This window comes from Oxyura jamaicensis, chromosome 2 (genome assembly GCF_011077185.1).
Source record: "Oxyura jamaicensis isolate SHBP4307 breed ruddy duck chromosome 2, BPBGC_Ojam_1.0, whole genome shotgun sequence".
In the NCBI taxonomy this organism is placed as follows: domain Eukaryota; kingdom Metazoa; phylum Chordata; class Aves; order Anseriformes; family Anatidae; genus Oxyura; species Oxyura jamaicensis.
Window position 1 is genome coordinate 43,425,437 of NC_048894.1, and position 14,288 is coordinate 43,439,724.

General features: G+C 41.0%; 1 protein-coding gene across 1 annotated transcript in view; it reads left to right on the plus strand.

The window, feature by feature from the left end:
• The window catches only part of CMTM8 (CKLF like MARVEL transmembrane domain containing 8), a 35,999-nt gene that overhangs the window by 17,742 nt on the left and 3,969 nt on the right, over positions 1-14,288 (plus strand). Inside the window, exon 2 of the mRNA XM_035318553.1 lies at positions 10,166-10,339. Coding sequence (XP_035174444.1) covers positions 10,166-10,339 — 174 coding nt within the window. The remainder of the gene's footprint in view (positions 1-10,165; positions 10,340-14,288) is intronic.

The following is a 14,288-nucleotide window of genomic DNA, read 5'->3' on the forward strand; positions in this document are numbered from 1 at the left end:
ATATCTATCCCATCTAGCGTGTGTTTGTGCATGACTATTTTGCTTTGTAATTTTGAAGTTCATCCTCAGAAACAGCACTAAGTGAAATTGCCTCAGACAGTACCTGAAAAAGCAGATCATTTTGTGTTTGGATCTAACATACTCTTACTTTACGTGTTCCGTGTCTGCTGCCAGAGAGCAAAGCCCAGCAGGAATTCCAGTGAACAATGCCTGGATCCACAACACCGTCATCTGCAGCCCACGGCGTTGGCCGTAGCCGTACCACTTACTTCTCCCAACGCTGTCAGGAAGCTGTGGAGGCAGTAAAAGGTGAATTTTAAATCAGCAGCATTGCTGCACAATAGCAAGGTGTTTCTTGTGGAAATGCGAGGTGGTGGGAGTAACCCCTGCCGTAAAGGAAAAGGGAGCAGCAGCTTCCCTTTAGTTCACATCTGTCACCACTGTTGGAGAAGAGGCCAGGCGGTCTCCTTGGCTGAGGTCAGGTTTAGAGGTTCAGCACAGTGGTGGTGGTCATTGCCTTCCCCCTGTTTCACCAAGTGACCTTCTAGAGAACCAAGTGAGTGCTTTTTTTGTACAGGCTGTTTGTCTGCGGCGATTTTTTGCGCCACCCCTCTTTATTTTTACGCTAAACTGTGCCACTGATGGAGCGGCTGATAGCAGGAACCAGCGCGTTCCCAGTCAGCTGTGGCAGCTCCGTGTGTTTTTGGACAGAGGCTGATCCCAGGTCTTTCTCCTGACTGACCTGGGAAGGACCCATCACTCTGTCTTCTGCATAAAACGTGCTTTTGTCAGGTAAAGGAACAGAATGGGCAAAGGCCAGGGTGTGTCTTCTGCTTATGGAGATAAAATGATGGCTGGCAAGGGTGTTACAAGTTAATACGTGTAATGCACAGCAAAGTGCGCTACTGATAGAAATGTCTCTGTGTGAGCAGCTCCTCAGGCAAAACACAAGCATTAAACTCGAATTTACAGGCATCGGTAAACAGTCGGTAAACAGATGTGTGCTCTGAATGCAGCCCACAAAAACCTAAAAGCATTTAATGTGGAAAGTGCCCTGGGACACGGACCAATCTTTATGCTTTGTACACATTTTCATGACCTGTTAATGATCAACCACTGTTCTGCTGAGAAGATAGATTTTATAACGATATCATTCAAGCCTGTTTCTTCGCCGTGGCGTGAGCCTATTCCTCACAGCTCTACGTTAGAAACAAGCCTTTTATTGATGTGGCGTGCAGTTGATCCATCCTATCCCATTAACACTTCTGCAGCTTCCAGTACTCAGTTGCCAGGGTCTCCTGCAGGAAAGCGAGGCCAATTAAAGCCATCAGCTAGTCACGGTGGTTCTAATGGATTGGCTCAGCAGCCTCTTTCGCCCAGTATTCTGCCTCTGTTAGCGACAAATATTGAAAACCTGGGGTGGAGTGTAAGAAGGGGAGCACACAGAGCAAGATCCATCCTTGCTGTAGCTTTACGGCTTCTGGCAAGTTGCACATTTAGGAATTTGTAGCGCTGAAGGCTGCGTGTTGTCCATCGTGTATATAGGTCATCTCTTCCTGGTTTCCTTGACATGCTGTAGCAATGAATTCTGTAATTTGGCTATGTATTGTTTGTTTCTTCTTTTTATTTTATTATATTTTATTTTTAATACCACTCACTTCTGCTTGTATTTCAGCTTCCTGCCTGATAGTTTAACTGGGTGCTTCTCACGTTGTGAAGCCTAGCCCAGTCCTTACTGCCTTTTCTATGCCACCCACCATTCTGCAGACTTCCATCATATCCTCCTTCAGCCTCAAATAGAAAATTGGACTTATCTTTTTTCAGCCTTAGATTTCTTTCCTTGCAGGAGCCTTTCTCTGCACCTTGCTTAACCCAAATGAATCATTTTAGAAATGGGAGAGAGGGATGAGCAGGACATATTCAACGTGTGGGTACACCACTGATTTATAAAGCACTGGGATGTGTTCTGTTTGGTGGAGTTTTAGTATTTTATTCCTTTTGTAATAGTTTCTAATGTTCCATTTTGATATTTTTGATCACATGGAAAAAATTTATGATCCAGTCTTATGCCTTATATATCTTCTGAAAATTCACTATCCTGCCTCCAGTAATTTTTTTCCACACAAAAAAATCTTAGAAAGTGTAAGAAATGAACTCTTTTGCATTGATTTCACAGTTCTGATGGGTGATGGGACACTCTGTGTTTTCCAGAAAACATCTTTGGTTGTTTTAATTGAAGCTTTTTCTTTTTGGCCTGTTACTGGCTTTAGCTCCAATCTCACACATTCCATGCATGTTTCTCAGGTGAAGCAATGGCTAAACGTTGTAATATGCTGCTGGGACGGACAGGACAATTTCTTTGCTCTCTCCCACCCCTGAGTTATTTTTATAAGCTTTTGATTGCAGTGAGCCGTAGCACTGGGTCTCAGAAGACTCCTCATGCATGAGTTGCAGTGCAGTCAGTGGCATCAGCTGTGGAGACAAGAGGAGGAATGCCTTTGTGGTTTATTCATCTGAGCTGGTGGTAGACTCCTTAAGTCAACATGAAATTGGGGTGTGCTACTGCCTTTTGCTGAGGTATGATTTTATGCCCAGGAAGCACTGCAGCATTGCACACCCTTTCGTATCAGAAAAGTAAGTTTGCAACTTGGTACTCTGTGTGCCAGCCACTAAGTGCCTCCCTCTCACAGCAATTCCCAATGAGTATTTATTTTCTTGGGCACCCTTGCTGGTGGCTCATCCTCACGGTATGAATCCTCTTGCAAGGGCAAGCCCATACCCTTATTTATGCATCCTGTTGCCAGCTAAGTAGGTCCTCTCTGTGTGGCTGATCTGGCTAACAAGCGTCACAGCCTAAACATCAGGACTGTCTCTTCTCTACTGACTCAGGTGTGGGGAGGTCTGGCCTGGTACTGTAGACAGAGGCACTTTTGGGCTCTTTTCTGAGGAATTGAGGTCATCGCAGGAGGACTTCCTGCTCCTTGGAGCTGTGGAAAAGGCACTGGAGGACTCTCTGTCAGCTCTTGAAGGACTTGGTCTGAGTTCTCACTGTAAGATAGGCGTCCTCCCTCTTGAAGAAAATAATCTGTCAGTGGGTGTGAGGTTAAACAATTTCAGGCCTGGGTCAGAAGGTTTTTCTGGGTGGCCTGTAGTAGGATTTGGTCTAAACTCCTGAGAAAAAGAGGTCACTCACTCTGCATGTAGTGAAGGCATACTGCTGGAGTAGGCTTGGACACTTGATGCTTCCAGTAGTTTCCTCTCGAGTGAAAGCTATTCTAAAAAACAGTTCTGTGGGAGATTTCTGCTTTCAAGTAATGGTGAGCATCGCCAGCATTTCAGGCTCTTATGTTTGGCCTTTCATGAGGGGTGCTTGCTGCCATGGAGCCAAGAGTATGACAGAAAATTAGCAGACCTGTGAGAAGATTCAATGCTGAAACTGCTTTCAAATAGTTTTAGAAATGTTCAGACAGTTTTCAGAAATTCTATGAAAGTAAAAAGTGTTGAATTTTGCATGTTTTTATTCCAAATAGAATTTCCTATCCAAAGAAGGTCCTAGCCAAAGATAGGGGAGACATGAGTTCTGTAGCTACCACCTAGTTTGAGATTAAGATTTGTAGAGATCGTAAGCTCCTTCCTGGGTGTATCCAATATGACCACTGGCACATTTCCGTGAGCACTGCAGCTTTCTGTATTTTGTTAGGAACACAAAGCCCTGAAAAATCTCGGCAGAAACACAGCAGCCTTTTTCAGTTGGCGTACAACCTGGGAAACCATACAGAATTCAAAGGATTTGTTTATTTATGTGTTTATTTATTTATTTTTGCGTGCCTGGAGGAGCACATTTCGTTCCTGCAGGACTGCCTCATGAGCAGACAGCTTGGGTGGGTCACAGGTTTTGCTTCACTGAGGAGCCCTCAGCAAAATAAATACTTCCAGTGGAGTATTATCGGTAACAGGGAGGGTAGTGGCTGGGTGATGTCAAGTTGTTGTAGTGTTCCATGTCAACAAAGTGCTTGCAACTGGGGAAGAGAAACAGCAGGCTAAGACATTGCGTTGCTTAGATGAATACAGAGTATGTTAATTAATGCGGCCCGTGAAATTTCAAAGATAGTTCAGGAAGGATCTTGCATTTCTAGAAAATGTGGCTGAGAGATCTTTTTTGAATTGATTGTCTCTGCATCCTCACTGAGCATTAATAGAAGTCCAACTTAAATTTGAATCCTTCCGAATCTGATATGAATCACCTTTTTTTTCTGACCGTAATACAAACAAGATCTTTCATCATTAAACGAAAACAGCTGTTAGATAGTATTTTAATCTGGACTCATATTTCACTTTTCTATTACTTGTGGGCTTTTTTCCTCCATGGGCATTAAAATACACTTTTCTAAATAGGAGATTTTTGTTTTGTTTTGTTTTAGTAAAGAACATAGATGAGTCTGCATTTGACTTGATTGCTGTGTGCGCAGTATGGAAGTGAAGCTATCAAAGTTGTTTCATGCAGATTCTCTAATTCACTATAACTCTCACATGCTGTTCTGTATCTATGACTTGACCAAACGCTTGGGTAAGGATCTCTTGAGCAACACTTTCAGTCCGCAGGCTTTCAGCATTGTATGCAGATCGCCCCTCTGACATTACAGGGCCCTAGGAGTTATTTTGGTAGGTTGCTGTCTGTCTTCCTCCTCCACCTTTCTCTCCTGGCAGGTGATTCTTGTGCGAGGAAATAAAACTCCCACTCGCTGATCATGCTAGAGCTTTTTAAACATTTTTCTGGAAAAGCAATGGCTGTGCTCCCTCTAGTGAGAGACGATGAGATCGGTGGTTATCATTTCATATGCTAATAGCATGCATGGCATCTCAAAAACTCCAATTAAAGAGATTATTTATATGCAATGCAAACATTTACTCCATTTTATCTTAGCTGGAATAAAAAAAAAATCATTCCGTATCTCTCAAATATAGGACAAATAAATCTTCCTGTTACTACGACTGCCTGTCCCGGACACGTCTTAACAGGAACAATAGAAAAGCAAAGCCCCTTTTTCACCTTTTTATTTTTTATTTTTTTTTAAGTATCTATTCCCCTATCTCCCTTCCTGGATATTTTGGTTCAATGTACCAAGCCTACATTTTGGTGACTGAAGTTTTTGTGCTCTCCCAGCCGACAGTAGACTTCCTGGGATATTTTGCAGGCAGAGGACAACCAAGGGAAGAAAAGGATGGAGGCTGAGACATTCACAGGCTGCATCTGCTGTTGCTGAGGTAGCTCCTGACTTGTAATTTAGTAGTGAAATAAAGACGTGCAATTATTTAGAGTGGTCTCTCTTTCTTCTCGTAGTAAATTTGCTTCCTTTGGAAGGAGATGCAAGATGTCTTGCTGGAACCTGTCCATGTTTAGGTGCCTGAATACAGGAGACAACTGTTTCTGCAAATGCACAACTGTTCTAGTCTCCTTCTACCATGATTTCCATCTATGCCAGTAGCAACACTGTATAAATCCTATAATACTTATGCATACAGCTAACTGAAACGGTCCTGGGAAGCATCTCTAGGATAAGAATATGAAAAGCTTGAGGCAAACATGCCAAATAGTTTTTGTTTCATGAAGCTAGATGAGCCTTGGGTTTTATTCCCTGTCAGATCTGCCACAAAGAGATTTCTATTTCCTTTGAAAGGGATGCATAAACATTTTTAACTGTGTTGCTGAGTTAACCAGTCAGGATGAATGCTGCAGTTTTTGTAATGTTAACGTCATTGGAGAGGAGTCACGGAATATATCACAGGTGTTTTAAATATAGTTTGCAAGTATGGTTTTAGTTCTGCAATTTTCAAGCTACTTCTGAAAGCAAAACTGAGTAGACAGATCCAAGCTCAACACCTGCTTTCATGCCTGCTCACTTGCACCAGGAACACAAGACAAGATCCATCTCATCTACTAGGCAACAAAGCCTTTTTTTCTTCAATGTCTGCATAGTCTGATACTTCTGAAGTTCTCAGAATTGCAGAAAAAATATGGCACTTATTTAAGGGTTTGAATATGCAATTAAGCATCTAATTTTAAACTTGCCCACTCAATAATATTGGACTTTGCTACAAAGTTATTTCCTTTTTATGGTATCTGCCAACTTCTGAAGTATGCATTCGTACCTTTGACATATTAATGCAGTCTGGTAATGGAGGTACCTGATCAAGTGGCAGCCAAACGATCACAAAATAGATGTCCATCTAAATCATAGACTGCAATAAACAAGGGAATACTGCCTGCCTTTATGATTTACTGATGAGTGAAATCCATACCTGACTTGAAGAACTGGACCCAGCAGATGAAGCCCACATAGTCTGATGAGCCAGCACCCCCTTCCATCAACTACCACATGGATTATTTCTTCTCTCTTCTTGGCATTTTTTCCTCCCTTTCATGGAGTCATTTTTGACAGGATCATGGTATGTTCCTGTAATTCGAAATAAGAATATTCCGACTTGCCCCTAAGTTCAAATCAAACACTTAGCTATTACCAATACACATGATGAGATTTATCTAGCATGATGAGCTACAGGCTTTTCCCAGTTCCTGAGCAGAGCTTTCTCCATCTGAAGTCCTGAAGCAAGTTCTGTACTTAAGTACACAAAAATGACTGTGAGCGCTCCCCAGGTGTTCAGCTGCTGGTCTTTGCTTTACAGTATTGCATACCTATCACTTATTTGCCATGTTCTGTATACCAGAAGCTTACTGAGATGGCATTTGAATATAGCCGTAGCCCAGTTATTCCCAGCAGGGAGGTTTGTTATCAAGTCAGCAGGAAGAGTGGTGCTCTTGGCTCCAGCAGATGCACCAGTGTCATCCAGTTTGTACTGATCTGTTGAACACCAAACATAACGCAAGGGGCAGTCAAAATACTAGGAGACGGGCTTTAACACATCCGAAGCTATCTCTGTATTTAATATGCTGCAAAGACAAGCTAATAATGAAAGACTTGTCTAGCTGTCTATGTTCTTTTGACTCCTCAGGTATTTGGTAGATGCTGTTGGCCGGTGTGAACTTTAAATCAATTTACTGCGTATGTAAACATGCGCAATAAAACCATTTGCCGTATCGTTTAACCATACACGGAGTGAATTGTTGACCATGAGCTGCTCTGACCTTTTCAGGTCTAATCAAGAAATTTGAAATATTATTTCAGCTTGTCAGCTCCAGTAATATGCAGTAAGAGTGTCTGGCTCTAACTGAAAATGTCAGACACGCTCTAATATGCAACCCATCAAAGTTATGATGCATATGAACCAAGAACTGGTTAAGAATATGAATCTGAAACGTCCATGGGGCATCTCAGTTGCTTAGATAAATTGTTCTGCCATTTTATGGGCTAGCTAAAAACGCGCGTTAAAAGCAATTCTTTGGAATACGTGCAAGATATATGGCCATTTGTGTATTAAAATGGTCTTCAAGGAGAGATGGTAATAACACGTTAGAATATTACTGGAAAAAAGCAGTTAACAGTGAGAATACCAAGGCTCTAGTTCATGCCTAGCTAGCTTTATTGTGTGGTTATATAAGGTTAGTGGTCTCCTGTAACTTCAACATTTTCCTTCTTAACTGTAATAATTTTCTGCTTGTGAAGTTTTTGCTGTTTTCAGAAATAATCCATTGTATAAGCTATGTTCTTATCAATCTCATCTGGGTTGAATTCAGAATAAACATTTTTCATAGTCTTGCACTTTATATTAAAAAAATATCTGGCTATTTCTAAAAGCTCTCTCAAAAACAACACTATTGTCAGTAGGTGTTTAATGATGTTTCATTTCTTTGTTTTCTTTGTCTCTTCGCCCAAGTTTCCTTTGATGGTATCGTACCCGACACTTAGATTGAGGATAAATCTGTCTTTGCATTTGCTGAGATCTATTATTCATTGATATAATCTATGGGTGATTAATTTAAATTTAGATTAATGCCAGTGGACACAACAGAAAGCAACTTTGTATCCTAAGAAAAGGGCATTTTGTGCGCTAAATGGTCTATCAAGATCGTATATTCTGAAAGCAGTTGTTGCACTAAAAATCGAGTTGTTTTTTAATCTCATCATGTGTAGTCCGTGCAATTTAAGGCATTATTAAGTGAATTGCTACTATTGGTAAAAGGCGGTTGGAACTAGAATTAGAGGGAACTATCAGAAGCATTGCTGAGACAGTAACTTTCTATTAAAAGAGCAGTGTCTATTCTAAATCTATGTAACTATTGAACTATCTGAACTATTCCTGTGAAGCAATGCTGCCCTCCCCTGGTGTGCTGCAAGCATTAGGAATTGTTAGCCCAGCCCAAGCAAGTTCTAGGACTTACTATTCAACAGGAATGGCTGAAGTGGTGAAAATGGTGAAAAACTGCTCTTAAAAAGACCATCATGTGCTTTTTCTATTAAAACAAGTGGTGCTTGTTGTGGTGCTTCTTCTGTATGCATGGTGCAGATTTGGATGTATGTAGAAATAATGTAAGGGAATACATGATGAATACACAAGACAACAAATTGAGGGCTGAATTTTGTTTGGGTGATAATTTGGAAGAGGAAGAGAAGGCAAAATAAGTAGATGTCAGCTGCTGAAAGTTAGCAGGACACATTACAGTAATCTTTTGTTTAGCAGGATAGTTTTGTCTTGCTTGTATTGTTATCATTAGTGATTACACGCTAAATTCTGCAATTGCAAAGTAAATGGGATCATGACCAAGAATTTCCATGGGAGCAAGATCTGCTCTGGTGCAAATGGAGCTGCAGCAAAACTGCCATCTTCTGTCAAGGGCTATTGACTGCAAAGATGCCACCATAGCCTCAAGAAGTCCATCCACAACAGATACCTGAAAGCTGGGGAAGCAGACCAAGGGAATATTTCTGTTGCATGATGTATTCGTATATACTTCTTCAGACGTCTGTTGTTAACTTCTGCTGGAGACAGGGTATTGAGGTAGAAGTTTCTCTAGTCTGTCCTTGTCTGTTCCGTAAGTGTGTTGCTATTTGCTTTAGTTTTTCCTTCCTCCCACTTCTCACTCCTCGGCAGTTTCACCATAGTCTGGAGAGCAGAAAGAGATGAGCCTGTTTCAAACAGAAGAATTTTAGTTCCCATAACTTACTCAAGTAAAGTGCTTTTAAAACTAGTTTTATATATGTATATGAAAGGTATAAAATAGTTCTTTCTTTTTAAAATTAAGATTTTATAATTGCTGGAAAACTTGTGAAACACACAACTTTTCTCCCCTTGGCATATCGACTTGGCTTTCGTTTTGTTTGCTCCCCATCCCCCTTGATGCACCGGAGATCAGGTAACACTAGAGGAAACTGAGGAGACTACGTTAAAATCCCTGGCTGATGTATTTTGTTAATGACTTGGATGTGAACAGATTGCCAGATTCAGGATCACGCAGGAGGTGGTTTTTGTTGGATCCCCCCCACTCCCAGACTGGTGGGCTAGGAATTGCTTGAGTGTGGGTTCTTGTCTGCTTCTTATGGTCAGGTCACCTGAAAGAGGTTTTGACAGCTGTGGAAAATGACGATATTCCCAACCTGACCTGCTCTGCTCCAGCAGCACATTACAGTGGTGGCTGCTGATATTTTACTGCTACCTTTATTATAAGATCTTGGGAGTTGATTTGTATCTCTGGTGCCTGGCAGTCCACAGAGCACGTGTATTATGGACCATTTTGACCTGGACCCCAACTGCTCAGTTACCCATGATTGTGGCTGGTGGCACCTGGAGACCCCAGTGGTACTTCACAGCCTTCTGTTTCTAAAGTGACTTTGCTGACTACAAAATACTACTATTTGCCTTCCTGCATGTAAGCTAGTAGGCTAGTATTCAAACACAATTCACTATGATGTTTTTATCATTTTTTTTATATTATCTATAATGAGAGATCTTTTTGAGAGCTAGCTATAAAACCACCCCAGGTATGGCTCCATAACAGTGAAAGGTGTTTCTCTTTGTGACCTCCTGCCACAATGAAAACACGTTTATTTGTTCTTTTTTGTTACATTAGTATTCTGTCAGTATAGCACCCCAGCTCGGCTCATTAAATGGTTATCTGAATGGCAGTCGCATTGTTATTTGACCTAGAACAAATGTATGAGGTCTAAGACTATGTAACAGTTTTTTTTTGTTTTCTCCATAACTTTTGCAGGTATTAGGACTGCTGGTGTGGACGCTGATTGCTGGAACAGAATATTTTTTATATCCAGCCTTCGGCTGGGTGATGTTTGTGGCTGTGTTTTACTGGGTTCTCACTGTCTTCTTTCTGATCATCTACATGACCATGACCTACACCAGGATCCCACAGGTGCCATGGACCACAGTGGTAAATAAACCTTTTATTTGTTGTTTCAGCTTTGCTGTGTTATGAAGAAAATAAAACCCCAATGCTTTCTACAGCTGTAGTTAACCAATTGCACTTTTTCCCTACTTTCTTTGTGTCTGCATACCTGCTGTGTCTAACCTTCATACTACCCAGACACTACTACCCTTTTAAAACACTCTCCCTGTGATGTTTCAACTTTTTGGTCATCGGTTGATCTGGTGACTTGATTTTTAATAATGTGTGTGACTCATATTTATGCACAGTGGCCTTTTTTTCTCCCTGTAGTGATGACACTCCATGAGTCTGTCGCTGCCTCTGAGCTAGCAGATCCAGCCCTATGGCTTAAACAGTAGAAATCTCTACTAGAGGCAACACCATGAATTGGAAATGGGACCATGGATCTTAAAGCATGAGTCTTCCTCTGCTAAATCAAAAGAGAAGGTGGTTCAGAGGTAGCAGGAGTCCCACAAGCAATATATGGCCTACAGTGAAAATGGTGCTGCAAATTATTAGTATTATATATATATGTAAAATGCATGCCATGTGACCGTTTGCTTTTAGCTCAAGACTTAATGAAGATTAGATAAACAACTAATGTAACTACAGAGAAAAAATTCACAGGCACTTGAAATTCAGATCCAAGTTTTGTGGTTTGAACAAACCCTGCTAGCTACACATGGCAGCAGTGTATTTTTACATGATTTTCATAATGTTGGTGTTCGGGGCAGTAGATCCTCAAAGTCATTGTCACGTAAGCCAACTGCTATTTGTTACTCATCCAAGAATTAATATTAATTTGGTTTTGCATTTGTCTGATACAATGAAATGCTGCTTTTTTTCTCCCTACTAGCTGAAGACTATTAACGAGAATTCTGTTGGTTTTACAAAAAAATATATTTGACTTCTGTGTTACAAACAGCTTGTTATCATCTAATACTGTGTATGTGACTAAAATTGAATACACTTTTCACCTTCCCATTTGTTGCTGTAATAAATAGCCAGCTATAGCAATTACTAATAAGAACAAGCAGGATTCTGTTCAGACAGCTTCTCTGTTTTCAAGTTTCGTGACCAGCAATTACCATTAAGGCTATAACAGTGCTATAGAAATGTTGGGTTATTTCAATTACAGCAGTAATGTGTCTGGGTACGTGTAAAGGTGGTGTCCCTCCCCCATCCATTAGGTATAAGTACATTCAAAAAGAAAGCGTTTTTGTATCCATTGGCACACTGTTTTAGTTATTACCCCTCTTTCATCAGTTTAACACTATCGTCAGGCAACAGCTGCACGTAAATGGGTTGCCCCGATCTATGCGGTACACAAGCTGGAGTTTTTGATTTGTTTCTACTTGAAATTGAGTGCATTTCTTGCTCTGAGTTCCAAATACACTGCAGATAAGATCACCCAAATGTGGGTCCAAAAGGTAGTCTCCTTTTATAGTAAAAGATAATACAAAGAGAAAAGAAATGCAAAACAAATCAAAGACGCTTGCATTTCAGCTTGTTTTGCCCTAGGGTATTAAAAGAGCTATTGGGAACAGCCTGTGGAATCAACTTCTGCTACTCCTGGCTGGCCAAAAGTAACACTGGACCTCTTCTCAGAGAGATGTTTTTGATGTCTCCTTTGAAGGGGGCATGACACACACACACCTTTTGAGTGAGTTTATACGCACCTCCCCTCGCTCTCCAAAGTATCAGTCTCTGCTAGTTGTTGCTCTGCCTCCTTAGGCGACAGTTACCTCAAACTGTGCCGATTGTATGCAGTACCCAAAATTACATCTGGACTTGTCATAAATTCAGTTTTTGCAGGTTAAGCACATTACCAAATTGCTTAAGATGCAGTTACTTTACTGCAAATTAACCCAAAAGATGTGCTTCAGAACTGACTCTCCTTAATAATGCCAGTTCTTTGCTAAAACAATCAATGGAAGCTTTTAAAATCTGGTAAATTTGAATTTAAGAAGCAGATGGTAATTTAGCATGAACCATTTGGTTTGAGTAATATATTGGCAGTAAAGGCCCAATCAGCTTGCATTGCATTCCATCTTCCCCAGCAGTGTTATTTCCCAAAGCAGCACTTCTAAAAAATTATGTGCTTTTTTTCCTTTTCTACATGACAAGATATTGCAGGGATTTGTAGCTTTCCAGGGTAATTGAGTCTTTTTGGAACAGGAAATTTAAAAATAACAACAACAAATACTCCAGGCAATCAAATTTGAAGTTTGAAAATCAGTGCTTTACGAAAGTTGTGCTTGCCAATTGTTGGCACCCCATCCTAAAATTGACAGTTTGATATTTTATTACTGTAATACTGAGATAGGAGAGATGAGATATACACGTAGAGAAAACATGTTTTATTAGATGAACTGATAGAGGTGAGATACCACTCATGAACAAGCTCATGAATCAAACTGAAGTCCCTGGCACTGGACTCCCTCCGAGTGCTTGAGGCACTGCCCACGGTTCTCTGCAGAAACATGGGTAAGTGGCTCTTTTCCCAACGTCCTGAAGTTGCAAGGACATAGAAACCACAGGAGAATTTGAATGCCCTTCGGGCTGCTCTGAATTTGGTCAGACTGCTCATGGACTGACATGTTAACAGGCAACAGCACAGCGTGCTGCTCTCTAGAGGGGCCGGCAGTTGAGACAGCGTCTGGGAAGTGGCTTCCCTTCAGAAAGTTTTGAACCCTGTGTGTCATGGGAGTGTGCAGCCAGGCTCCTCCGAGTCTGAAGTAAGCTCTGCCTGGGCCAAATGTCCTGCAGAAGCGAGGTTGTGAGGAGCTCCCGTACCAACTGCTTCAATCGGCTAGTCCATGCTTTGGTGCACTGAGGGAGCTGCTGGGGCAGACACAGGTGGCTGCTGCCTTCTGAATTTCTCATCTTGGCTGCAGCTCTTTTTTTATGGATTGTGCCAGAGTTGTTGACTGGTGAATTTCATAATGAATAATTGATGTATATTGCCAGCATCCTCTGGGTCACACTATGGAAATTAGTAAGTTGGAGCTGCACCAGTCTGGCAAGGCTTAGAGACAACCGGGACAACAGATTTAAGGGTTATGATATTTGCGTGATGCTTGGGTACAAAGACAGGGCCAGAAGCTGAAGGGAGCAGATCATCTACAATACCTTGACTAAATTGACAGTTATTAATTCATGCAATCGTAACTAGGTGCAAAGAGTGTCAGGTGTATTCTACTTAAATACAGCACCCGTGAACTAGAAGTGTGTTTTATGGCCAAATTCATTGCCTTAGACAAGCATCGGGGGGGGAGTTTTAGGGGATTTTTTTAAAAACAAGAATGAACTTCCTATAGCCATGACAAAACAGTGAGTAAGTAAATGTCAAATTATTAAAATTACTTTAAAAAAAAAAAAAAACAAAACAACAAAAAAAAAACACCTCATACCTTTTTGTCTGTCTTTCCTCTTCTCACACTTTCGGCCTCCCTTCCTTTCCTGTTCTCTCTCACATGCAAAACCAGAACAAACTATTCTTGTTCATTCTCTGTAGTGTTGTGTGAGATCAATGTTATCTGCTTTGCTTCTTTTGTAGTAATGAGCATAGATCCCCGGAGACATTTCTCTGCTCCTTAGAAGAGAAAATGTAGCATCTGCCATGGATGGGTCTTTTCATCATTCAGACTGTTCTCCTCCTCGGTTTTATGTTTGTTTGTTTTTTGTTTGTTTGTTCGTTTTCTCCTGTCAAAAACAAGTAGAAGGGAAAAGTACTGAATGGTAGAAGAATAGTGGCTAAAAATTAGACCACAAGCAAAACCAAAGTTTTGCTTCACAAGCAAAACCAAAGTTTTGGAAGCATCATAAGTATTCTTCATATGCCCAGGAACCATTCATTCTGACAGTGTATCTTTTTGTAGATTAGGAATGTAATCAAATTGCAGATTTTCCCTCCCCTCCCCTCCCCTCCCCTCCCCTCCCCTCCCCTTCCCTT